The 27,676-nt window shown below is 37.2% G+C and overlaps 1 protein-coding gene across 1 annotated transcript in view; it reads right to left on the minus strand.

Annotated features, from left to right (window-relative positions):
• Positions 1-27,676, minus strand: part of me1 (malic enzyme 1, NADP(+)-dependent, cytosolic) — a 210,428-nt gene that overhangs the window by 103,259 nt on the left and 79,493 nt on the right. Inside the window, exons 2-3 of the mRNA XM_030158231.1 lie at positions 21,263-21,396; positions 10,573-10,722 (exon numbers count right to left, since the gene is read on the minus strand). Of these exons, the coding sequence (XP_030014091.1) occupies positions 10,573-10,722; positions 21,263-21,396 (284 nt within the window). The remainder of the gene's footprint in view (positions 1-10,572; positions 10,723-21,262; positions 21,397-27,676) is intronic.

The following is a 27,676-nucleotide window of genomic DNA, read 5'->3' on the forward strand; positions in this document are numbered from 1 at the left end:
ATCTGTACGTTGTAATTTACATGTGTAAATAATAAACTGAGACAGAATATTGTTAAAATTGCACTTAGTTTTCTTAAGAAATTTCAGTTTGTTCATGTTATTCCCATTGTTTTAAAGGGTAGTTGGTAGATGTAAGCCCTTTCGTTACATAATTTTACTTTTTTTCGCTCTAAAACATAGAGGAAAGTTTGGAGTTGACATTTTTAATATATTATTATGTTATTATTTTACTGGTTTGGCCCACTGCAGATCAAATTTGGCTTAATGTGGCCCCTAAACTAAAATGACTTTGACACCCCTGCTCTACACTTTCAAGAGGCAGTCATTCCAGTGTTTCCAGAACAGAGATGTGTAACATACAGCACTATATGTGTGATGTCTTTAGGTCAAAGACAGAACTTATTTCATAAGTTGTATAAATTACTTTCATAAGTTACAATAAGTTAATAATAAATAAATATGTTAAATCTATGTTAAAATCTGTTAAAATGCAGTTGGCTTAAGAATTGATATGAGTGAGATGTCGCCTCCTTAAGGATCTTTATGTTCACTGTGCGCTAAGGTTGTATACAGAGTGAGTGCTTTTTTTTGCTAGAGATGATCTTTGGCGTATTTTTCAGTTTGCTGTTTTCTCTGCAGTTAAAGTTTAGAAAAAGTCACGTACGCGGTAAGTGTACTGTACTACCTTTGTGCCTTGGAAAAGTTTCGTCTTTGTAAGTGTATATGTCCGTAAACAATATTAAGTTCTAGATGTTGGTTGTGTAATACCTTGAATCTGTTCTGTGAATGTGTAATGAAGCTAACGTTTATGCTATTCAAGCTAACGATGTGAGTGCATTACATGTGTAGCGTAATTAATAACTGTCTGTTAGTAATTAAAGTTTATGTATTTTTTATGTTGCAGTTACAAAACCTTAAAGAAATAAGAAAGATTTCTATATAAAGGAGAACCTCCAAATAGAAAAGAAAGCCTTTTTTGGACTCTATTTTTGTTAGCTGGCTGTCTAGCTGCACAGTCACGTGTTGTGAGGACAGCACAGTATGCAAGATTAGCCAGCAACAAAATTAAAACAGTATTTCCTGAATGATTCAGGCGACACTTAAATTTAAACATCAGATTTCTGAACACAGCACGCAATGAATTTACATGATAAGACATAAACAATTCACTGGCACTCATAGATTGTGTATGCAACAGATACCCCTGCTGACTATTGTACACTTCACTTTTTTTAATTTAACCAGGAAAAAACTCACTGACATTAAAAATCTGTTTTTCAAGAGTGTCCTGGCCAAGACAGCAACAGCAGAAGCCGTACATCCACACTAAAAATATATGTAAAACACAATAAAAGTCAGTTGTAAAAACATACATAAAATACTAAACTAAGAACCAAGGTTATTATCGTTAATGAAAACTAACGAAATGACGAAAACTAGAATTGAAAAAACATTTTCGCTAACTGAAATAGTTAAAAACTGTAATTAAAAGAAAAAAACTAACTGAAACTGTATTGTGTGCTTACACAACTAACTAAAACATATAGAAATTATGGATAAAATTCCCTTCATTTTTGTCAACATCGGATTGATATGAAATCGATTTATTTTGCTCGAGCAATTTTAGCTAGCGGCACCATACGACACTTCACAGTCCGTCACTTCTCATCACTTGTCATTTCTAGTTGTCTTCTCGTCCCTACTCTACCTGGAAACATGGAGACTAAAGCTGGGAGAAAGCAGCAGAGTCCTGTCTGGGATTTATTTGAATATGACGGTGAGGAAGATAAAAGATATGAAAAAAACTAAAACTAAGCATTTAGAAAAAAATGAAAACTTATAAAAACTAGCAAACCTGCTCTAAAAACTAATTAAAACTAACTGAATTAGAGACAAAAAGTCAAAACTAAATAAAACTAAACTATAATGAAAAATCCAAAACTATTATAACCTTGCTAAGAACATACATATAGCACACCATCATTCACTTAAAAGTTACTAAAAGCATAATCAACAATGTTCCTTAAAAGCATCTCAAAGCGGAACTCGTGTCTGTGTCTGTACAAAAGTAAAAATATCCACTAACCATCAAACCCGACACTCACAAACTTGTATTTTATTTCCCATTTGCTGAATCTGCCTAAATCCTGACTTTTTATAAGATCTGCACCAGAATATCTCTCGGCTGGAAGCAGTGACTCCTCTGAGTTTTTTTTTTTTTTTTTTTTTTTTTTTTTTTTTTTTTTAAATCACTGTGGTCTTAGAAGGATTTGTCGTTGCCAGGCAGGCTTTTAGGCCTGACAGCCATTAGCCCAACCAAACCCTACATGAATACGCTTGCAGTGATTTGCTGGCATTTTTTGGGAGACACAATGGAAACAAACAGGATTAAAGAGCCAAATGCAACCACCTTGTTCTCCAGGCATGCTACACCACTTTAAGTCATGGAAAGTTATGGCTACAAGAATTAGCAGCGGTCCCTGTACTGTAGGTCAAAGACAATTCATCCAGCGAGTCTTAGCTGCAGAGTCTGAATTTAGTTTGGTTAGTCTCCATGTTTGCACAGTAAACCTCAACACAGTCGTGGATATAAATTGGTCATTAGTTGATTCAACCGTTTATAAAACTACGGGATACTTAAGGAAACCTGGAGTGAAAGTCTACTGTTCCTGGAAGTTTTTTCCTTTCATTGGCTTGAAAATGCCTTCGGACTTGAGGTCTATATTGTTACAAAGGTCCTCCAAGTAAGTCCTGGGTGGAATTAATCCCAAATGTTTGCCACGTTCTTCATGAGGTCAGTGTAATTCCAAACCCCCTCTCCTCCCTACGTCTCCATCACTTCTCCCTCTGAGCAAAGACAATATTCTGAGCTTCTCTCATGGTCAACCAAATGGTAGAAATGAAGTAAACAAATACATCAGCAAAACTGCGAGTCATGCAATCAGTCATAATCAGGAAACAGATTCCCTCCAGATTGAAGTTATGTGGAATGAGTTGGTTGTTTCTAATCCGTGGTTGTAATCAGGTCGTCGTGGTTCGATGATCATGTGGATTAATGGATCAGAAGCTGGGGGTATTTTCTATTTGCCCTGGATGTTCATCAATCCAAATCACAGTTTCTCTCACACACTTGGAGAGTGTCGCTGTGTGTGGGCCAGAACGGTGTCAGATCGCAGCTCAAAAGCCGCTAATCTGCAGAGTTGGAACGTTTTATCAGCGAGCACGTGCCACTTCAGAGGTGGCCGATACCGCCTTAGATCATGCCTTTCATTAGGTCTTTATAACCTCTGCAGCCCTGCAAGACTAAAATACTGCTTCATAATGTCCCAGACCAGCTTTTCATTCGTTTTATACAGCGGTGGTCAAAGTTGTCGGTACATTTAGAGGTTAGATTTCACCTGAAAAGTAAACTGTCACGTACATACCAAGGTTATAATAGTTTTGGATTTTTCATTATAGTTTAGTTTTATTTAGTTTCGACCTTTTTTCTCTAATTCAGTTAGTTTTAATTAGTTTTTAGAGCAGGTTTGCTAGTTTATATTAGTTTTGTTTAATTGCTTAGTTTTAGATTTTTTTTATATCTTTTATCTTCCTCACCATCGTATTCAAATAAATCCCAGACAGGACTCTGCTGCTTTCTCCCAACTTTAGTCTCCATGTTTCCAGGTAGAGTGGGGACCAGAAGACGACTAAACGACAAGTGACGAGAAGTGACGGACCGTTAAATATCATATGATGTGGCTAAGATTGCTCGAGTGAAATAAATCGATTTCGTATCAATCTGATGTTGATAAAAATGAAAATGAAGGGAATTTTATCCATAATTTTTATACGTTTTAGTTAGTTGTGTAAGCACACAATACAGTTTCAGTTAGTTGTTGTTTTTTCTTTATAGTTTTTATTTATTTCAGTTAACGAAAATGCTTTTTCGATTCTAGTTTTCGTCATTTCATTAGTTTTCATTACCGATATTAACCTTGGTACATACTTGCATGCAAATGCATGTAATACCCAATAAAATTATGAATATAAATTATTTTCTATTCATTTGGCCAAGATATACAAAAAAAAAAAAAAATCCTGGATAGATTTCTTGGTACTACTAAAAAAAAATCAGAAATCAATGCAATCATTTCAATTTGATCATCTTTCACACTGATTGTTTGTCCTTATTTAGTGTCAGTCTTTTTACCACCAATCACTGTGTCTACAGATAAAAAGAAACCTGTCACTGTGTAGTTTGGTTTGGTTTTGCGTTCACCAAACTTAACATGGAGCAGAGAAAAAAAAGGAGGAAGTAGCCTGAGGAGGTCAGATAGAAAAGGGTCAAAGGTCAAGATACACCACTGTTGGTTACACCATCCATCACCTTTTAAACAACGGTGAACTGCATGGAAGAAGACCCAGGAATTGACGGAAAGCATGAAAAATCCAAACTGGAATCTGCTAAAATGCATGTTGATACGGTAAAAGTTTCTGGCAGTCAAATTGGCAATATGCTTCTAATATATGGAAGGTACCAACACATTTGACCACATCTATAGCATTTCAACAGATACAAATAACACACTCTAAGATATCTCTCTTTACAGTCTGACTAGGATCATTGAGTTATATTTTTCTCGCCAACCAGGACTGATGTCAAAATGGAAGATGAGAAACTGGCCTTTAAACGGACACTGGGGCGCCGATAACGGGGGGGGGGGGGGGGGAGGGGAATGATAAATTCAAGGGGCCCAGCATTTGTTGGGGGCCCATAGAGCAGTGGAGTGGGGTCCAGTGGATACAGGCTATAAATTGTGAAAATTTCATGCAAGATCCGATGTGTAACAGATGCATAGAAGTCGGGAATCGGATGTTGAAAGTATGTTAAGCTTCAGTTTTGTTTCCCGAAAGTGTAAGTGACGTTATGTACGGACTCCCCCGGGCTGACAGAGTGAGAATATACTGAATTTATGAATGGTCCACAACATTTATGCTTTCATGGGGCCCATAATTGGTAGTGGCGCCCCTGAATGGACGTGTTGACCATTTTCACGACAAATAAAAGCGAAAAACCAACATAAAGTGTTGAGCTTCAATCTGACAGAGGGATGGACACCATTCTTCCGAAAAAATATGATGATGATGATGATGATGATGATGATGATTTTGATTAGGGGTGTAAGAAAATATCTGTTCTGCAATATATTGCAATATTTTATTTCACAATACTGTATCGATATATAAAAGTACTGTATTGATATTTTTAGATATTTATTCAAATACAGATATTGGGGAGGTTAATTTTTGTTTTTCTTTATTGTTTAGATCTTGTTTATTATTATTTAACACTCTTTTATTAAATAATGTTAGTTTCTTTGTTGTTATCGCAAAAAAATAATGTTCTGATGTTAGTTCTGAACTAATAGAATATGAACATTTGAACAGGATCTTAAACTAATGTCTGTAAAACAGAATTTAAGTTTGAACACAGGAAACTTTTGTGATATAACATTAGATCCTGTTGTGATCAAATGAAAATGTGTTTAGTATTTGTGCAGATTTCTGGTGTAATTCAATTCTTCAAAGAAATAATCATTTAAAAAAAAGAAAGAAAACCAATTTTAAAAAATTGCCTTTTTAGTAGTATCTTGATATATCGTATCGTGATCCTAGTATTGTGATTTGTTTCGTATTGCCAGATTCTTGCCGATACACACCCCTAATTATGATGATAGTGGTGGTGGAAAGCATTGTCTATCACATTGGAACACAATCTCCAGAAGGTGTTTCAGTGGATTCACATAATTTCCATACTCATCAAACCATACAGTGAGCCTTGGATAGAAGCGTTCTCATCCTGGAAACGAACATCCCACCATTTTAATTCCCCACCTGTCTGTATGTGATCCTCATCCAAACCTCTCTTTGTACAGCGCATAACTTCCTCTGTCAGACGTGTCAGATCTCAGTGGATATTTTCCAGCGGCGTTGTGTGAAAACACAGCTTTGACTCCTGGTCTCTACACTTTCCGTCTCTTGGGACGTTAAGAATGCCTATGTATGTACTTTCCAGCTCTTGATCGACAGCTGTATTAGCAGAGAATCGCTGAACGCTGACCCTTAACCAGGAATTCGCTAATGGCCCACCGGCGATCATCTATCTCCATCAGCAAGATGGATTGGTTTGTGTCACTTAGCTCTACAGCCCCTTGAAAACTCAGACTCGTACTTTGAAAAGGCCCATTGCAAGTTTATTTAGACACTCTGTAGTAGTTCGCCACAGAACGAATGGAGACACTTGAAGCAACTGAAGTAAACCTAATTGCTTTAATGCAATAATCGGGATCATTTTTCTGCTACAAAACATTATCATTTATCTCAAGCGAGTACTTGCAGCTGTCAAACAAAGCACACAACCCACATTTAGGGTGAAAACAGAAACAAACTTTGTACGAAGACAGACCAACTGTGTCTTCTGTGTCCGCTCAGAAGCCGACACACTAATAAAAGTAAGCATGTCCACTAATCTTCCAATGATGTGAATGTGTTCCTTTTTCCTGCTCCCCTTCCTGCTTGTGCCTCATTTAAAGATCAGTGAATCAGTGTTTTGACACCTAATGGCGCTTGACCTTTGGCTTCTGTTACAGAGTCTGGTGTTGGAGGGTTGAAGCAGATTAGCCGCTAAAGTCAGGCACGACAAGGAGACGCTGCCCCTTCCACATAGTATGGCCTTATACCTGAGAGGCTGTGATTATGGACCTAATCTTTGAAGACACACACAGTGGCATCAGTAATCCAGTAGGACAATTTTTACACGATGCTTGTCAGGAAAAAGCTCTGCACACTTGACTTAAGTAGAACCAAAGCACTTAAGTCTCTTAATACAAACAGGAGCCCTCTAATTCACAGGTGTCAAACATGCAGCCCAAGGGCCAAAACCGGCCCGCCAAAGGGTCCAATCTGGCCCCTAGGATGAATTTGTGAAATACAAAGATTACACTGATGATATTAATAACACTGGTCAACAACAAATTTATTGTTTAAGTTTTTTGAGCTGATTTAGGATAATTTTGGTGTGCTGAATCCAAAAATGACATTAATTTTGCTCAATCAGGTCAACTTTCTGAACTATGCTACATATTGGCTTTTTAACATTTTTGCTTATATTTATGGGCATTTTCACATCATATGATACAAAATTCTTTCATATTTCTTGCAATAAACGAGTTCTGAAGATTTTGCTTTTGCCAATTTATGATTGTTTTTTTTAATATTACAGGTGAATGAAATGGCTTCGACTAGAAGATCTTGCAAAAATAAGCCTGATGTATTCTGCTACATCTGCGGTGAATACACCATTGTACCTAACAGGAATCAAGTCACAAGTTTCATAAAGTGTGCTCACCAATCTTATTTTGGTATTAATTATTATATTTTGTGAGAAGATCAAATTTTTCAAAATCAAATTAGCAAAAAAACCTGACCTGATTGAGAAAAACAGATGTCATTTTTGGATTTAGCGGTGCAAAATGGTCCTAATTCAGTTGAAAAAACCTAGACAACTTGCAAAAAACATTTTTTTGTAACCCAGTGTAATTAAGGATGTTAAAATCATTTTAGGTCAATTCAATCTAAAGTGGATCAGACTAGTAAAATATTATCATAATAACCTATAAATAATGAAAACTGCAAATTTTCCTCTTTATTTTAGTATAAAAAAGTAAAATTAGAAAAAAAGTTACATTTACAGACTATCCTTTCACAAAAAATATGAATATCCTGAACAAATGAACAATAAATGAACAATGTGAAATGTCTTAAGAGAATTATGTGGAATTTTAACAATATTCTGCCTGTTCCTAAATCTTTAAGTTGTGATGCACATGTATAAATGATCAACTTGGGCGTAATATTGTTAACATTGCACTGTTTTTCTTAAGAATTTTCAGGTTGTTCATATTTGTTCATGTTCGAGTACGGTTGGTAGGTGTAAACATTTTCATCATGGAATTTTACTTTTTTCACTCAAAAACATAGAGAAAACTTTGGAGTTGGCGTTATTTATCAGTTCTTATCCTATTATTTATATCATTTTACTGGTACGGCCCACTTTAGATCATATTAGGCTGTATGTGGCCCCTGAACTAAAATGAGTTTGACATCCCTGCTCTAGATGATAGATAAAAACAGCAGAGATGCTCGAGAGGTTCTGCACACTTTATAAGACACAAACTGAACTATACAACCCGGCTGTTATTAAATATATTCATAAAAAATCCCATTTTTTTGAGGTAAAATGACTCTACACATATCACTTCCTGTTTCAAAAATCCTCCTGATGATGATGTAACAGTTATTTGTACATCTTTACATAAGAACTTCGCCGAAAAACGAATCAATATTCAGTTACTAAAAATGCAGGTTTCCTCTGGGTTCAGGTATAAGTAAGTTAATTCTCCTGTCACTGTCCTTGATCATGATCCTGATGAAGATCTGGAGCTGGTCCCTTCAGCTCACTGTTCCTAATGAGTGCTAATGTGCTAAAGTGCTAGTGCTAATCGCTAAAGCTAGGCACTGTGTGTATTAGGGTGGGTAAAGTGCAGAGAGTTTCAGAGAATTTCCCTTTAATAAACTGAGTTAACCTTTTAACCTTTAATTAGAAGTCTATGTTCCACCTGTTCCTCAGTCAGAGTCTGCGAAACCATCCCAGAGGAGGAACTGAAGCTGTTAATGAGATAAACTGTTGTTTTTCTTGGGAGTCTGGCAGCCGTGACGACCACTTTGGTGGTTAAAAGAGGATGTGAAACCAAGTACAGTGTTGAGAATTTTATAAACATAGCTGAAATTGATATTAATTTCTGGAAGCAGTAGGAAAAGCCCGCTCATATGGTTCTACATTTATCTTTCGATCCATGCCTCCCCCTCAGCCCCTCTCCAGCCTTTAAGCACTTTTCATGTTGATGCAGTAGGTGGAGTTTAGGGTGAAGTTACACTTGAAAGTTTGCGGAACCTATGGCCGGGGGACAGTGGGCCTGATCCCCTGTGTTCTCTGCTAACTGAGACCCTAATGCACATTTCCTAGAGGTCTACCTACTGACCCGGGCTCTGGCAGCTTGTCCTGGCTCGCCGAGCTCTGAGACTGGGGGAGTGTATAAGATGACTCCTCCAGCCAGCTCTGTGTGAGACAGAGGGAGAATGCTGGGAATATTTTCCACATAGTTGCGCTGGGTTGGGGAAATGGGGCGCTGTTGGGCAGCAAAGCAACAGAGCCTGAGATTCCAAGTATTTTTAATATTCCCAAGGTAAGTATTTAGAATAAAACTGCATGAATACAATTAGGAAAACTGAGGCTTCACAGCTAATCAGGAGAATCTATTGTGGTTATAACAAAGATGAAGTAACCTCTGAATGAAACATTGAAAATGACAAAAGCCTTTGGTATGAATTGTGAAAAAGTGGCTGTTTCAGTCGGCCCGGCACCGACAATGAACGGTTCCCCACCAACAATAGCTCCCCTCCGTAGGTCATCGTGTGGATTAGTGGATCCATTCAGATCCGTTGAGAAGGCGGACCTTAAGGTAAGTGAGTTTAAGAGCCTGTGAAAGGCTGACCAGGGTGGTCCTCCTCCTATCACTCTTGTTAGAGTAAAAACAAACCCAACACTTATAACCACCTGAGTGAGGTTAAACACAGGGAAGCAGAGCCAAATAAAACAGAATGTGGCCCTGAATGCAACACTGAAAATGAAAGCTTTATCAGCCAGTATCTCTTAGTAACTGTTTAGGGAGTGCTGCTGTCGGGGAGTAAAGAGACTTGGCCCTAATCAACGGATTTGAGAGAAAACAGATACTAGGTGTGTGTACGACTGTTGATGTGTGCGACGGAGAAGGAGTGAAAGTATGTTTACAGTCGAAGACGGGAGGAAACCAATGAACCTCTGTCTGCTAGGACCGGAGCCAGATCCACTCAAGGTGAACCCTGAGCTGATTTCAACAGCTCACAGCGGTTTGCCTTGAGCTGAGTTGAGCTGAGCTGTCTACCCAAACTGCAGCTGAAAGCGCTACCGCAAAGTCCAAATCTGGCTCAGATTTAATAGCATATGAAACCAACAGCACCATAACACAGACATGCTTTAAGAGTCCTTGAGTTTGTGGTTTCGTTTCAATGCATCAATATCATTTTGACAACGTTTCAGTAGCTTGTTTGAGGTCAGCATATGGGGTTATTTGGGGAAAAATGCTTCCCCATATTGACAATATTGTTGGATATGCAAAAATGATAATGAAAACTAAGTGGTTTTACTCGAAGCATTACATTTTTCACAAGTACTGACTGGTAGGTGATTGTTGAAATCAGGCTGTTCTTTCCAGTGTTCACCGTGGGGGAAATTAAGCTTAAAGCAGTGGAACATTGGTCCCAAAATGCAATCAGATACAAGAGCTCCCATGAAACACTTAATAAATTTGTGGCTGAAGCCTGACTAGGTGGGAAAATGGAGTGTCATTAGTGGTTGTAAGAGAAAATAAGTGAAAACAAATGTTATTACCTTCTGTTTTTCTTGGGGAAACTCATGTGAAAGCATCTCACCTGGGTCTTCTGAATATCAGGCTGTACTGTTGGCAGGCCAGGCCGACGGTGGGAGTGTATATGATGGGCATGAAGCGCTCGATGTCCGACATGAGGACCCGATAGAAGAGCTTCTCACTGCGATCCTGGAGTCCCATCAGGAAAATGTATCTGACAACAACAGGGATGAAAAGTCAGCTTGTTAATCACAAACTGAGGATTGGTCCTGATGAATAAGAGAGGATGTTAAAGTCTGTACTGTAAGGCAGATTATCTCAGTAACACATACCTGAGTGTTCCTGACAAATCTGGAGTAGATAAATAGAATATAAAGTATACCTCATTTTGGACATATTTAATGAGCATTCTTTAATTTTACTCTTGAATCTCATTTATTTTCTATAATTTGTCTTGTAGATCAGGTTGAGGTTCGTAACTACTGTCTTTTATTTAACCTTTACATAGCACATAAGTGCTGAATTTGCACTTTCTACTGATAAAACAACAGCAGAATTGTGAAAAATGTAACTTACAGTTGTGGACAGAAACTTAAATACATTTGAAAACACACCTCAGTAACACAGTACACATTAAAAGTACCACAAGTACCTGAACTAAAAAAATATATTGCCCCCAAATGGTGGCTGACATTTAAAAAAAGCTTACAGAGTAAATAAATAAACCAAGTAAATGATTAAGTCTAGAAATAAGCGAGTAGATGAGTCAAAGTATGAAATGTAGGTTGTGAATACATGCACAATATGATATTATATCAGTGCAATGTAACTACAGTAGCGCTAAGGTGAATATAAACACAGTAAACAATTTGCTTTAAATTTTTGATAATGTGCAAGTTAGAGCAGTTTACTGTAAAAGACTTTGGGGCAGATTTACTGTAGATTTGATGGTATTTTATTGTAGAAGTTACACCACAGGATTACACGATGAAGAGGAAACAAGGTTAAGAGTTTCATATCCACATAAAGGCACATGTAACGAACTGTACATGCAGTCGGTTGGTAAAAACCAATAAATTAACCCTTTAAGTGCTAAAGTTACAATATTGCTGCCAGTAATGACAAATTTTCTAACAATTAATCTTTCTACTAATTTTTCAATTAGTTAACCAATCTAAATGACATTTTTAAATTTTTTTTTTAAATCAAGTGTGTGCTATTTTGTTGTGTCCATTAATGCATTCATTAAATAACGCCGACAATTTTTTAAATCTCCCGTTAATGCCGTTCTGCCTTTCAAGCAAGTCTTAGTTCATTTATACATACGGACTCTTATTTTGAAACTCATGCTTTTATTTTGGCACTCCACAGGCACTTCAGAACCAAATGCTGGTGTGTGAGAGGAGAAAAGCCAGCGAACTTTCCGAGTAACGCTGAATCAAACTTTGTTTAACTCCTGCAGAAGCAATGCCTGTATGCATCAATCATTCTGTTGTTTGCTAAATAATTTCACATGCAAACGTGCCGTTAGAAACATGTTTATGACGTTATTTTGGATGTGTTTATTACAATGTGTTATTAACATGTTTAAGCTAATTCGTTTATGCTAGCAGTCGGAGATGGGTTGCTAATTCTTTATGCAGGCTCATGCTAAGTTTATGTAAATTCATTGGTTGTGTTTAGGTATAATATGCCAGCCTCTGAACTAACCTTTACTTATTTCCGATGTGATTAGCTCGATGCTAACTTGAATGGGAAAATCCATAGACACGCTAATGATTAGCATTTACAGATTAATTTAAGATTTACAACGTCTTTTTATCCAGTAACAAAGGTTCATATCAGAGATATTTGATACTATTCATTCTTACAACAACTGGACATAAAATACTCACAGGCAAACATTTTTGGGGCCATACAGAGTGAAAGAAACGTGTCTTCAGGACAAAACATACGTTAGTGCAACTTATTCCCACCACTAGAGGGCCCCCTTTGCTTGCTTTTAATAGCTAAACGTCACATATTACTGGGCTTATCAGTATTAGTACTTATTAGTGGGCTTAAGACTCCTGTCAATCACTCACAAGCGGAAATAAACTGGTGGGGACATAAACACGGAGAAAAGTAGCAGTCTTTTCCATGGACATTTTCATTTTAAATGTCTTTAGATGGTGGGGTTGAGAAGGACACAGTTGTTTGGAAGCACTGCAATGTGGAATTATTTTTATCACCGGAGTACTTCAAGTCTGAATTATCACTTAAAGGCAATACACGCTGTTGATGCCGGCAACCCCCCAATATAACTATGTGATTAATCACGATTAATCGCAGAAATCCATGCGATTAATTGCAATTAAAAATTTTAATCGCTGCCCAGCACTAGTATTTTTATTTCACTGTTTTTAATTGTGCAGCTGCTTTTATGTCTTTTTAATCTATTCTTGTATTTTAGTCTATCATTTTGCCTTTTATTCTTCTGTACAACACTGTTTTAATTGTACAGCTGTTTTATGTTTTTAATCTATTCTTGTAGTTTTATTTTATTTTTGGTTTTTCCCCTGTAAGTCGCTTTGGAAAAAAGCGTCCGCCAAATGCATAAATGTAAATGTAATGCAACTCCTAAGAAAGGGTTCATTCATGAACGTAACACTTACATATTCCTCCACTTATATGTAAATCAGCCTGTTTCATCAACGCATGTTAACGTTGTACAATTGAATCTAAAACCGAGCAGGAGCCGAAGTAATGACCAAAAAAAAAAAAAACAGAAAATGACTGATCTGCAGTACAGTAATTGTTTGCAAAGATATTTTTGGCAACATGTTCCAAACGATTGGAAAAACACACTGAATAATAATGATAATAATAATAATAATCCAGCGCTCAGATAACTCTACACAAGCTCTTTGTTCTAGACGCAGATTGACCAGGAACTGCAGGTTTGCGTATGACCCAAATTAAGCAGAGCATGCCAGAGAGGGCTCTAGTCCTAATCAGAGAAGTTTCCATAAAGCCAGGAGCACAAGGTTCCTCTTGTTAAAGGGGATAAAAAGCATGCACGCCCTCCCTCCTATAGGTTCAGCCACAGCAGCTGCACAATACACGGTGGTGACAGTTCCTCTCCCAGAAAAGCGTTTTCATTCTAGTGAAGCAAATTAGCTTCTGCCACATGTAATACATCACATAAAGGCCCGGTGCTTCCCCGTCATATGGAGCCCAATGAATTTCTAATGTTCAACAGGATGAAGAGTTTATTTGTAGAAAAAAGTAAAATCCAAATCTCAATTTTCCATCAGAGCAGAATGTTTCCATTTATTCTACGAAGTTCTTCCAGAACAGAGAAAGGGTTGGAAAGTCGGATAGATTTTTTTTTTTTTTTTTTTTGTCATTATTAGTTTTTAAGTTCTTCCATTAATCATCAACATTCATTAAGGAAAAAAAAAACAAAACTTTCCCTTTAATTCCCCTCTTTCTTCCATGTTACTTAAGATATTCTATGGAATAAAATGATTTAACAGTTAAAATAATGAGCTTTAATCATCTCTAACCTTGTTTAATTTATCTTTATAGTTTGCACATGTAATTGTCTGATGATAATTTGGCTAATTTAGGTGAAGATGGAGTACAAGTTTACAACAGGTACGGAGAAACAGATGGAAAAATGAATGGACCTTACTAAGAAATGTTCATTTTTAGGAAACTTACTGTTATTTCCAACAAGTACATGATCGAGAGGAACAAAATTAGACAGTCAGGTCACAGTAAAAAAGACAATTCCAAGATATGAGACTATAAACAATGAATAAAATAAAAATTTAGGCTGTAAAAATCCAGAGAAACACCCACGATGATAAGAAATAACGGTAAAAAATAGCATGTAGTAAATACCAATGTAAGAAATTGCCCTTTTCAGCAGCAAAAAAACACGATACGAACATATGAGATGGCAGCAGTCCACCTGGTATCAGTGTTTAGTCAATCATTCATTGTTTTTCCTTTAATAACATCTACATAACCACTGGTGTCCAAAAGCATCTACTGATCTAAACTGTTTAATACCTGTTGATCCACTTATCCTACCAATGCATGTAAATAACTGCTGTAAAATACAGTTCTTCATCTTTTCATAGTCATCAGACATGACCCATTTGGATGTTCAGAGGCTCTGTAGATACCGTGGAAACACCGTCATCTTCTACAACATTGATTCACCAGAAAAACCCAAGGAGTTCAATCAATGACAGTGGATGGAGAGTCACTTAATGCCATATTATGCAGGAAAAAAAATAACTTTTTCTTCAGTTTTCTCTGTTTTGATAGAATAACCTTTGATTTTAATCTGAGCTTTAATGATCATCTACATGATCAGTGAAATAAATATAGGAAAATACATGATTTACACTGGGAAATGCAAAATGCAGAGGATAATATTATAATAAATGGTGATAAATCACTGAGGAAAGCTTAAATGTAGAGATGAATAAATAATAAATATGTAACTAGTTTACTGAGTTGTATTAGTTATTATCATTATTATTTTTTTTATATTGTTTATCTTTTGCACTATCTTTATGCATGTACATTTGTTTCTTGCACTTTAATCTGTTGATGCCTTGACCAGTGAATTTCCCTGTTGTGGGATCAATAAAGTCTAATTTAATCCAATCTAATCTATATGATTTCAATTAGATTACATTAAATTAAACTGTGCTTCATCCTGCTCTTTTTTGAAGATTTTTTTTTGTGTCCCTTTCTTAGTTTTCTTTTCTGTTTTTGATTTTTAAATACGAAATGAACAAACAAAACAAACATCTAATCTACTCTAATGTAATCTACTCTACTCTAATCTACTCTAATGTAATCTACTCTACTCTAACATAATCTACTCTAATATAATGTACTCTACTCTAATATAATCTTCTCTACTCTACTCTAATGTAATCTACTCTAATATAATCTACTCTAATCTACTCTAATCTACCCTAGTCTACTGTAATATAATCTACTCTACTATAATATAATATAATCTACTCTAATACAATCTACTCTACTCTAATATAATCTACTCTAATATAATCTACTCTACTCTAATACAATCTACTCTACTCTAATATAATCTATTCTAATATAATCTCCTCTACTCTAATATAATCTACTCTATTCTACTCTACTCTCTACTCTACTCTAATAAATAATTTGGAAGTTGTTGCAAAAATACTTGGATTTGAAGGCTTACAATCTCAAAGTATCAGTATAGACTTTTCTTAATAGAATCTCCATTAAATTCAGACAAAAAGGAAAACAGAAGATACCTTATAGATGTATTTCATGTATTTAACATTGCACTTAAACTATGGAGATAAATGGTCATTGATCAACAGTGAGATATCTGCTCCTTTAAGAATGAAAAACAGATATTTCACTGTGTTTTCTTGTTAATTCTCTTTGCACTATTTCCTTTTTAATTCCCTTTTTGCCTGCTACAGGGACTACAGATGGAAATACCTAGAATGCTATAATCTGGTACAGAGCATCTCTACGTGTAATGTCTTCTATACATGGTCTCTGCCAAATAAACTTAAACTAAACTTAACAACTAGAGTTCAGTTCAGCCTTCAGGTGACACCATTCCATTGTTATTACCTCCGCCAAGGAGGTTATGTTTTTGCCAGGGTTTGTTTGTTTGTTTGTCTGTTTGTTTGTTTGTCTGTCCGTTAGTGTGCAACATAACTCAAAAAGTTATGGACAGATTTGGATGAAATTTTCAGGGTTTGTTGGAAATGGGATAAGGAAGACATGATTACATTTTGGTGGTGATCGGGGGTGGGGGGGCCCATGGGGGTGGGGGGGCACTGATCAGCCTTGGCGGAGGTCTGCGCTCTCCGAGTGCTTCTAGTCTCATCATGTTTTATTTAACGTTGGCAAACATTTTGGACCATTTCCCTCTCACTTCCTCACCTTACAAGGCTTCATCCACTCCCAGGTAACCGTTCTATTTACAGTACACACTGTTTTACACCCTGGGATCTGTGCTTCCTTTAAAGTCAACCCACCACAGGAGCCTGGACCAAGGTTCTAATAGTTTTGGATTTTTCGTTATAGTTTTATTTAGTTTTGACTTTTTTTTTCTCTAATTCAGTTAGTTTTCATTAGTTTTTAGAGCAGGTTTGCTAGTTTTTATTAGTTTTCCTTATTTTCTAAATGCTTAGTTTTACTTTAGTTTTAGTTTTTTCGTATCTTTTATCTTCCTTGCCATCGTATTCAAAGAAATCCCAGACAGGACTCTGCTGCTTTCTCCCAACTTCAGTCTCCATGTTTCCAGGTAGAGTGGGGACCAGAAGACGACTAAACGACAAGTGACGAGAAGTGACGGACCGTTAAATATCATATGGTGGCGCTAGCTAAAATTCCTTGAGGGAAATAAATCGATTTTATATCAATCCGACATTGACAAAGACGAAAATAAAGGGAATTTTATCCAGAATTTTTAGATGTTTTACTTAGTTTTGTAAGCACATAATACAGTTTCAGTTAGTTATCTTTTCTTCTTTTAATTATACTTTTTATTTATTTCAGTTAACGAAAATGTTTTTACAATTCTATTATAATAGCCTTGGTTAGTTGTAGGTGGTTTTATTCTGCACCATTTTTTGGCAATAGCCTTTTTACAGGCTGCTAATAGTATTTTAAACAAACATCTGTCATTTTTTCTTACGTTCCATTGTTATCTCATCATGTTTTATGTAACGTTGGCAAACATTTTGGACCATTTCCCTCTCGCTTCTTCACCATACAAGGCTTCGTCCACACCCAGGTAACGGCTGTATTTACAGTACACACTGTTTTACACCCTGGGATCTGTGCTTCCTTTAAAGTCAACCCACCACAGGAGCTTGGACATAATCTATCTGCATCTTAATCCAGTTCAGCATCAGCCATCATCCAGCTTTGCTCCGTTGAGCGCATTTTATGCCGGTTCATATTCGATAACAGCTTCATTGGATCTGAGCTTTCCCTGCAGCCGGACCGTTCATATGCTGCTGTATTTTATTTGGCCGTGGCTGTGAACATTCATTTCCCCCGTTGACGACAACGTCACATCGGGCACTTAACTCACTCTATCATCTCAGATCGTAAAGCTAGCGCTGTTCTGCTTGGGTGCATTTGTCTGAATAATTGAAAACCTCAACGAATTCCTTTGTACGGGAAAAAAAAAAAAAAAAAAAGTGGAGTCTAGATAACTGATTGAAATAGAATGGTCGTAAAAAACTAAAATACAATGTCCAGCAGTAAATACCAAAGAAGGATTCCGAGTCGGGGAACAGACTGTATGTAAACACAGCAACTCTGAGCAATGGCAGACAAATAGCAACACTTAATCCACAGAACTCAAGGCCAAAGCTGGAACGCAGCCACGAACCGGAGACAGATTGTCAGTGACATGGACAGGGCATGGGAATGGCAGCGACAGGCTCGTAACGACTGTTTTTAGATGTTGATGCTGGGAGGCTGCTATGGTAGAAAATTAGGCAGCTGTTATGAAAACGTCTCGTTCTGGTTGACCCCGAATCCACTTTCACAAGAGGAAAGTGGATCTGGAGTGTCCTTTGAAGACGGCGATGTCAGAATATTGGCCAGAGAAGATAAGTGTTTTAAGAGAGGAGGCAGAAGAAGACATTTATGTCAAAGTGGAAAACCCTTCCCTGAACAGAGGTGGAGGTCTGAGACACTACTGATCAAAAACCTACAAGACCATTTTAACACTTTGGAGGGCACTCATAGGAATACACTGAATTTAACCCTGTAAAGCCTGAACCATTAAATCACTGACAGACTAGAAAAGCACTCAGAGAGCACAGACCTGGGCACAGAGTCTGGGTCTGCTCCAGGTTTCTGCTGTTAAAGGGAAGTTTTTCCTCGCCACTGTCACCAGTCACAAGTGTTTGCTCCTGGAAGATTCTGTTGGGTTTCTGTCAGTTGGCTTAGAGTCTGATTTTGACCAACTCTATATGTAAAGTGTCATGAGATAACTTTTGTTATGATTTGGCGCTATACAGGGTGGGGAGGCAAAATTTACAATGAACATTTAGTTGTTTTTCCTCAGCAGGCACTACGTCAATTGTTTTGAAACCAAACATATATTGATGTCATAATCATACCTAACACTATTATCCATACCTTTTCAGAAACTTTTGCCCATATGAGTAATCAGGAAAGCAAACGTCAAAGAGTGTGTGATTTGCTGAATGCACTCGTCACACCAAAGGAGATTTCAAAAATAGTTGGAGTGTCCATAAAGACTGTTTAGAATGGAAAGAAGAGAATGACTATGAGCAAAACTATTACGAGAAAGTCTGGAAGTGGAGGAAGCAACAAAAAAACATACCAAAGCTTCTATTAAAGCTCTCAAATCCAAAATCCTAAAGGATCCAACCAAATCCATGAGAAAAATGGCAATTGAACTTGAGGTAGACAACAAGACCGTTAGAAATGCAGTAAAATATGATTTGAAGATTTAAATTCTCATGACTTTCAATAAACTAATTGGTCATACACTGTCTTTCAATCCCTGCCTCAAAATATTGTAAATTTTGCTTCCCCACCCTGTATAAATAAAATTTGATTTGATATGAGACCTCCGCCAAGGCAGATTAGTCCCCCCTCCAATCACCACCAAAATGTAATAATTTCTTCCTTGAGCCAGTATCAACATTTCCTGAAAATTTCATGAAAATCCGTCCATAACTTTTTGAGTTATCTTCCAAATAGACAAACTAGAAAAGCACTTGAAGAGTGCAGACCACCCCCCTCAAGGCAGATCAGTGTCCACCCCCCCACCCCCCCCCCCAAAAAAAAAAACAAAAAACAGACAAACCCTGATGAAAACATAACCTCCTTGGCAGAGGTAAAGATTCCAGTTCTTTGAAACTGGAGCCTTTATTGGTCCTTCTGAACAACAACAAAAAAAGTTTTTCAAATATCAATTTCCATGTATGAGTTTCAGTTTTGTATCATATTTGATACATCGGGTCTCAATGCTCAAATATCATTATATTTGAACAAACAAAAACATAATATAAAACAAACATGTCTAACAAATTGTTAATTCCTTTTCTAAATTGTCAAAGTTCTTCCTCCTTCCTCATTAATGACAGTCTTGTAGTGTCACTGGAAAGGCCTCTGGTGAACGTATTCCTCCCCCCTGGTGGATTATCTGTGTATTGCATGTATCTGCATGTCAGTTTGCTTACCTCTGCCAAGCGTAACGGTGGAGGTTATGTTTTCATTGGGGTTTGTCTTTCTGTTTGTTTGTCTGTTAGTAAGATAACTCAAAAAGTTATGGACGGATTTTCATGAATTTTTCAGAAAATGATGATACTGGCACAAGGAACAAATGATAAAATGGGGGGGGGGGGGTGACGACGACACTGAGCTGCCTTGGAGGAGGTCTGCACTCTCCGAGTACTTTTCTGGCTGTAACTTAATTTTAATGACGACATTTTTGTAATCCCAGGTGATTTCATGTATAGAATGTGTTTGAACCACAAGAATGTCATTCATTCTCTTCAGGTGCTTCAGTTTCAGCTTCAGTTTGTCATGTCTGTCATGGATTGGGATTGTCTCTCTCAACTCACCATATATTTTTCTATTAGTAAGGTTTTTTTTTTTTTTTTTTTAAATCAATCACAGGGGTCCCGACCCCAAGGTTGAAAAACAGTGTTTTAAGAGAAGTAAATGTAATTGTACCAACATTCTACCTGTTATTAAATGTTTTGTGTATTTGTAGATCCATTGTGTCCTGTAAGTTGTAATGTACATGTGGAAATGATAAAGTGAGGCAGAATATTGTTAAAATTGCACTTATTCTTCTTAAGACATTTCAGGTTGTTCATGTTATTCACATTTTTTAAGTAAACGTAGTTGTAAACACTTTCAGAATGTAATTTTACTCTTTTCACTGTTTTTATTTTACTGGTCTGGCCCTCTTGAGATCATATTGGACTGAATGTGGAACCTGAACTACAATGACTTTGACATCATTGACTTAAGGTCATTAAAATATTAAAAAAACACCTCCACAGACCACTTCCCCCAAAGGTTTATAAGTCCACTTGACCCCCACTAGCAATTAGAACCAAAGATCTTGGCTCGTGGATGAGATGAAATGTTTTCAAAAGAGCAAAACTTGTCCAGTTGAACCAAGGAAAACTACCAAGAAGAACGATGGCCTGGACAAATGAGAACTTCCACAGACATTTCATAAGAGAAATTCAGTCAGCTCACTCATCTCTGACATCACGACTGACGGATGATTCTTTCAGCTCATCATTCAATGTAGAAATCTATGCTCTAACTTCCTGGTGTCAAACAAAGTCTTTGCATTGACTGAAATCTCAACACATTTCTTACATAATACTAACAGTTACACATCTTAAAAACGTAATGAAGCATAGCAGGGCTGCACTGGAGTTTTCATTTGGCCACGGTGGAGGATTTCAAAACACTTCAGCGTAGATGGAGGTGAACAGGGAGGTGACGGAGAAACAGGAAGAGTGAATTTATGCAGTGAAATATATGGTGTTAGGAGACGGACGTAGACCTCTGAGGGCCCAGCTGATTGCTAATCGGCGTGTTATGAAGGCTTCCAGATGTAAAACATCCACGCACAGAGGCCGGGGGAGTCCATGTGGGAATGCACCCCAGATTCAGAGGCTGATTAAAAGACGAGCTGATGCCGTCTGTGACAGTCTCACCTGTCCAGGTCGTCTCTCTTCATGTCGTAGTTCTTGAGGACTCGCAGCAGCTGGATGTCCTGGCTGACGAAGCAGGGGGGGAGGAGCCCGTGGACCCCGAGCTGGAGGCGCTCCTCCAGGGAGAACGCCATCGCCTGCACACAAAAACGCAAACATGAAGGTTATTTTATCCTTCGCAAGAACAGAGACACTAGTTCTTGCCAACAGGGCTGCAAGAAAAAAACATGTTCTCAAGACACTAACCCGGCAGAACTTTTTTCGTGTGGTGTCCGAGAACTGCCATGTGATTGGTCAGAAATTTTAAGTGGGTGCGGTTTAAAAGGTTAAAGATTAAAAGGTTAAGGCAGTGTTTTTCCACCTTGGTGTCGGGACCCCATGTGGGGTCGCCTGAAATTTCTAGCAATTGATAAAAATAAAAAAAATAAATAAAAACTTACTAATAAAAAATATATGGTGAGTTGACAGAGACAATCCCAGTCCATAAAAGACAAACTGAGTCTGAAACTGAAGCACTGTGGAACTGTTTACTGTTCATTGTTGTCAGTTTCAGATGCTGCAGCTCTTTCATAATTCATAGTTTGAGTTCTTGTTTGTTCAGTATTAATTGTCAGCCTTGTAAATCCAAGCTGGACTGACTGTACATATCCCGACTAGGGGTGTTAGAAAATATCAGTTCTGCAATATATCACGATATATCATTTCACAATACTGTATCAATATTAAAAAGTACTGTATTGATATTTTTAGGTACTTATTCAAATGCAGATATGGTAGAGGTTCATTTTTGTTTTTTTGTTTTTCTTTTTTGTTAATATTTTATTTATTATTATTTAACACTGTTTTATTAAATAATGTTAGTTCCTTTGTTGGGATTGCACAAAAATAATGTTCTGATGTTAGTTCTGAACTAATAGAATATTAACATTTGAACAGGATCTTAAACTGAAATGTCTGTAAAACAGAATTTCAGTTTGAACACAGGAACATTTTGTGATATAGCATTAGATCCTGTTGTGATCAAATAAAAATGTGTTTAGTATTTGTGCAGATTTCTGGTTTAACTCAATTCTTCAAAGAAATAATCATTTAAAAAAAAAAAAGGAACAAAAAAAAAGGCCTTTTTAAGAGTAACATGATATATTGTGATATATCGTATCGTGATCCTAGTATTGTGATTTGTATCGTATCGCCAGATTCTTGCCAATACACAGCCCTAATCCTGACCAAGGAAAATAAAATTCTCCCTTTGTGCATTAATCTACACCTGGCTTTTCTGCCTCCGTCTATAATAATATACATTATATAGACTAAATGTTGCCTAAAATTAATATTTATTTGTAACATAGTATAGCAAACTATTACATGATCAAAAACAAATTAATTTTAGCAAAGAAAAAAAAAAAGTCTCCGTTTTGAATGTCTGGGGTCGCCAGAAATTTGTTGTGTTAAAATGGGGTCACAAGCCAAAAAAGGTTGAGAACCACTGGGTTAAGGCTTGCTTTATTACCCCATAGAGAAATTTGTTCTCTGCATTTTATCCGTAATAAACACACAGTAGCTAGCATTAGCATTAGCATACAGCACACATTGGGAGCAGTGAGCAGTCATGGAAGGAACTCCAGGTATTCATCGATACTATGGTCAGGAGCAGCAACAGGGGAATTAAACTATATAAACCTGTTTGTTTGTTGTTGTTTTTTTACTGGTGGGGGAAAACCAGAGCATCCAGAGGAGAGAACAGGTAATCTAAATACAGAAAGGCTCTGGTTCAACTGGAAAAAGTGGAAAAGCAAAGGACTTCCCACGAGTTCTACACTTGAGTTTCTGAAATTATCATAATTTAATCAGGAAAAAAGACTTGTTGGGGTTAAAAATCTCTTGCCTGGCCAAGACGCAGCAGCAGAAGTTACAAACAATTGAGATTTTATTCATATCCATACATCCACACTAAAATATACACTGCAAACAAAAATGTAAGGATATTTCTTTTTTTTTTTTTAATCTTTTTTTTTTTGTCATTTTTGCCATTTGTAAATAAAACTATCTCTGGTCATTAAAGAAAATGTGTTTCAATTCACTTCACACACAAAAAAATAAAAAGCGCTGTGCAAGAATCCCAACTGAAAAAAAAAAAAAAAAAAAAAATTAAAATGCCCTGAACTTTTTGTTTGTAGTGTACATAAATCAATACAGGAGGTCCTCGGGTTACGAACGAGTTCCGTTCCTATGCTGGCGACGTAACTTGAATTTCCGCGTAAGTCGGAATTGACCCTTTAATACCCCCTGTCCTTAACAGTGGTCGCCACGGTCGACCGACTGAAGCCTAAGGCTTTACCGATGTTCGTCGGCGTCTCGCCTTTCTCCGACCTTTTGATGATATCCAGCTTCGTCTCCATCGTAATGGCTTTCCTCTTGGCTGGACCAACATCACTAGAAGATCCTGCTTTCTTTTTTGGGGCCATGATGTGAAAAAGGAGGGTGAAAAAGGCGAGGATACCGAGAAAATTACGGAGCACAAACACAGACACTCTACACTATGGGGCTGGAGACAAAACGGCGGACGAGACGCAGGCGTCGTAAAGTCGAAACAGCGTAGGTTGAGTACCGCGTAACCCGAGGACCTCCTGTAAACTAAAAACATACACATAAAATACCATCAGTAATTTAAAAGGTACTAAAAGTATAACAACAATGCTCCTTAAAAGCATCTCAAAGCAGAACCTGATTCAATCAATTCGAAAAACGACGACATCTGGATTTATCCTTTCCCCAGTTATTTAAAATGACTCTGAACGTATTTAAAGTTCAGTTTTATTTCCTTCTGTAGGTTCTGCAGAACTTTCTGACTAAAACAAACTCAGCTCTTGTTCTTGCCACCTCGAGAAAATGAACAAATTTTTTAAATGTCTGAAACCCCAAAGACACACGAGGGATGAATCATTTCCTATTATTCAAACAAACCCAACGGTGGTCGTTCTTTCCCCTTTGGTATTTCACACAGTCCTTCAGTTATGCTCTAAAAACACAGCTCAACTTTGCACAAATGCATACTTTGGAAAACAGTGGCCAATCTTTTCTGTTCAGACATTCCTTAGTGATGATAGAAGTGGTTTGTCAAACATGTCCACTGTTCTGCTGGGGTGTTTGCTCTCCCAGAGGCTCCCTCGCGGCCTGTTTATGCTCAGAGGATCTGCTGTTTGCTCACATTTCAGTATGATTTCCCCCATTAATGCACATCTACAAAGCATGCACAAAAAATCCAAACTACTAATCTGAATAACTTTGACCTTTCCTCTAACCTTTACCCTCCTCACTTCTGACCTCAAAAGGAAAAATACTGAAAACATCCAGAAATTTATGACCTGGGTTCTGACCAAGGTTCTAATAGTTTTGGATTTTTCATTATAGTTTAGTTTTATTTAGTTTTGACTTTTTTTTTTCTCTAATTCAGCTAGTTTTAATTAGTTTTTAGAGCAGGTTTGCTAGTTTTTATTAATTTAAATTTTTTTTCTAAATGCTTAGTTTTAGTTTAGTTTTAGTTTTCATTTTGTGGTATCTTTTTTCTTCTTCTCCGTCGTATTCAAATAAATACCAGACAGGACTCTGCTGCTTTCTCCCAACTGTAGTCTCCATGTTTCCAGGTAGAGTAGGGCCAGAAGACGACTCTAAACGAGTGACGAGAAGTGACGGAATGTGAACTACCATATGGTGCCACTGGCTAAAATTGCTTGAGCGAAATAAAACGATTTCGTATCAGTCCGACACTGACAAAGACGAAAACTAAGGGAATTTTAGCCATCATTTTTATATGCTTTAGTTAGTTTTATAAGCGCACAATACAGTTTCAGTTAGTAATCTTTTTTTTAATTTTTTAAAAATATTTTTTATTTATTTCAGTTAACGAAAATGTTTTCTCAATTCTAGTTTTCATCATTTTGTTAGTTTTTGTTTACGATAATAACCTTGATCTGCTGTTCGCTCACATTTCGGTGCCATTTCCCCCATTGATGCGTATCTACAAAGCACGCACAACAAATCCAAACTACTAATCTGAATAACTTTGACCTTTCCTCTGACCTTTACCCTCCTCACTTCTGACCTCAAAAGGAAAAATACTGAAAACATCCAGAAATTTATGACCTGGGTTCTGACCAAGGTTCTAATAGTTTTGGATTTTTCATTATAGTTTAGTTTTATTTAGTTTTGACTTTTTTTTTTCTCTAATTCAGCTAGTTTTAATTAGTTTTTAGAGCAGGTTTGCTAGTTTTTATTAATTTAAATTTTTTTTCTAAATGCTTAGTTTTAGTTTAGTTTTAGTTTTCATTTTGTGGTATCTTTTTTCTTCTTCTCCGTCGTATTCAAATAAATACCAGACAGGACTCTGCTGCTTTCTCCCAACTGTAGTCTCCATGTTTCCAGGTAGAGTAGGGCCAGAAGACGACTCTAAACGAGTGACGAGAAGTGACGGAATGTGAACTACCATATGGTGCCACTGGCTAAAATTGCTTGAGCGAAATAAAACGATTTCGTATCAGTCCGACACTGACAAAGACGAAAACTAAGGGAATTTTAGCCATCATTTTTATATGCTTTAGTTAGTTTTATAAGCGCACAATACAGTTTCAGTTAGTAATCTTTTTTTTAATTTTTTAAAAATATTTTTTATTTATTTCAGTTAACGAAAATGTTTTCTCAATTCTAGTTTTCATCATTTTGTTAGTTTTTGTTTACGATAATAACCTTGATCTGCTGTTCGCTCACATTTCGGTGCCATTTCCCCCATTGATGCGTATCTACAAAGCACGCACAACAAATCCAAACTACTAATCTGAATAACTTTGACCTTTCCTCTGACCTTTACCCTCCTCACCTCTGACCTCAAAAGGAAAAATACTGAAAACATCCAGAAATTTACGACCCGGGTCCTGACCTTCGACTGGCCCGAGTGATCGCATGAGGGTTTTCCAGAGACTGACGATGCATCAGAAAAGGCAACAGCATGAAATGGAGGCCCTTCAGCTACAGCTCATCTGCATTAAAAAGGGGACGTTTCTGTGTCCGTGGATCCCGGTTCGAGGACTTAATCCACATTTGGAACCAGCACAGAATTCACCACTATTCTCCGCAAGTCAGGCATGATCTGGTCGGAATTTTCAATCCTTTCTCCATCTATAAGAGAGCAGCGACCCGGTGAAACCTCAGCCCCGACATGCCAGCTACTGTTGCTGGCCGGTGGAGGAGAGGCCATGCTGTAAACGTCTCCGTGTTGGAGCGCGTCCACGGATGCTTGGCCTCGCCGCCACAGTTTACAGCCTTTCCAAACCACCACGACTTTCTTTGTATCTGGTTGTGTTAAATCAGTTCTGAGGTTGCAGAAAATGTGCTTGATCACACGAAGCGCACTTCCAGAGGGAAGAAGGAAAGCACACGACATAAAAGACGGCATATGGGAAAACGTTTGGTGGTCTTGACATCAGATGAATTACCATGAGCGCTGACCACCGGCGTGCTTCCAAATCTTATTAGACTCGACTGATTTAAGTTAAAGAGCAGACTGTTTCTTAGCTGTCAGCTTTCACAGGCACAATGAGACTTAGAACATGATGCTGAGATACAGGGACATTGATCCTGCTCTTATCAAGAATCAATCTCCAGTTGAATGTGTGAGGTTGTCAGGTTCTGTTCTATGCTCCAGTCCTGTGGTCTGGATGCAGATCAATCTAACTATAGAAGTGGGCGGGACTTTCACTGGAGGAGAACTCAACTAATTCTATCAAAGTCCATAAATGACCTCTATCACTGATCAATAGGAACTATACTGATACCTGTAACCATTTACATGTTATAAACTATCAAAATATGGACCTTTATAAGCACAAGGCACATTTGTAATACTTTGAAAATTTGTGAAAAAATCTAAGTTTATCAAAACTATGAACAACATTGTCCTAAGGAAGATATAAAAGATATAAAATTTGACGTTAATCCGACCAGTAGTTTTAGAGAAAGGTGCTTCTATGAAACTGGGTTTATTTTGGTACCTGGTACTTTTCCAGCTTTTTAGACCCAATAATAAAAGGTAAATGTAGACATATTTCCCCTCAGGCTGGACCTAATGATGACCTCAGATAAATGCAAAAAAAAAAGTATACTCTTGCTCTGAGCCATCCCATAATTAATAAATTTTAATAAAATATTAGGTCCAAAAATACAGGGTGGGGAAGCAAAATTTACAATGAACATTTGGTTGTTTTTTCTCAGCAGGCACTACGTCAATTGTTTTGAAACCAAACATATATTGATGTCATAATCATACCTAACACTATTATCCATACCTTTTCAGAAACTTTTGCCCATATGAGTAATCAGGAAAGCAAACGTCAAAGAGTGTGTGATTTGCTGAATGCACTTGTC

This window comes from Sphaeramia orbicularis, chromosome 16 (genome assembly GCF_902148855.1).
Source record: "Sphaeramia orbicularis chromosome 16, fSphaOr1.1, whole genome shotgun sequence".
In the NCBI taxonomy this organism is placed as follows: Eukaryota; Metazoa; Chordata; class Actinopteri; order Kurtiformes; family Apogonidae; genus Sphaeramia; species Sphaeramia orbicularis.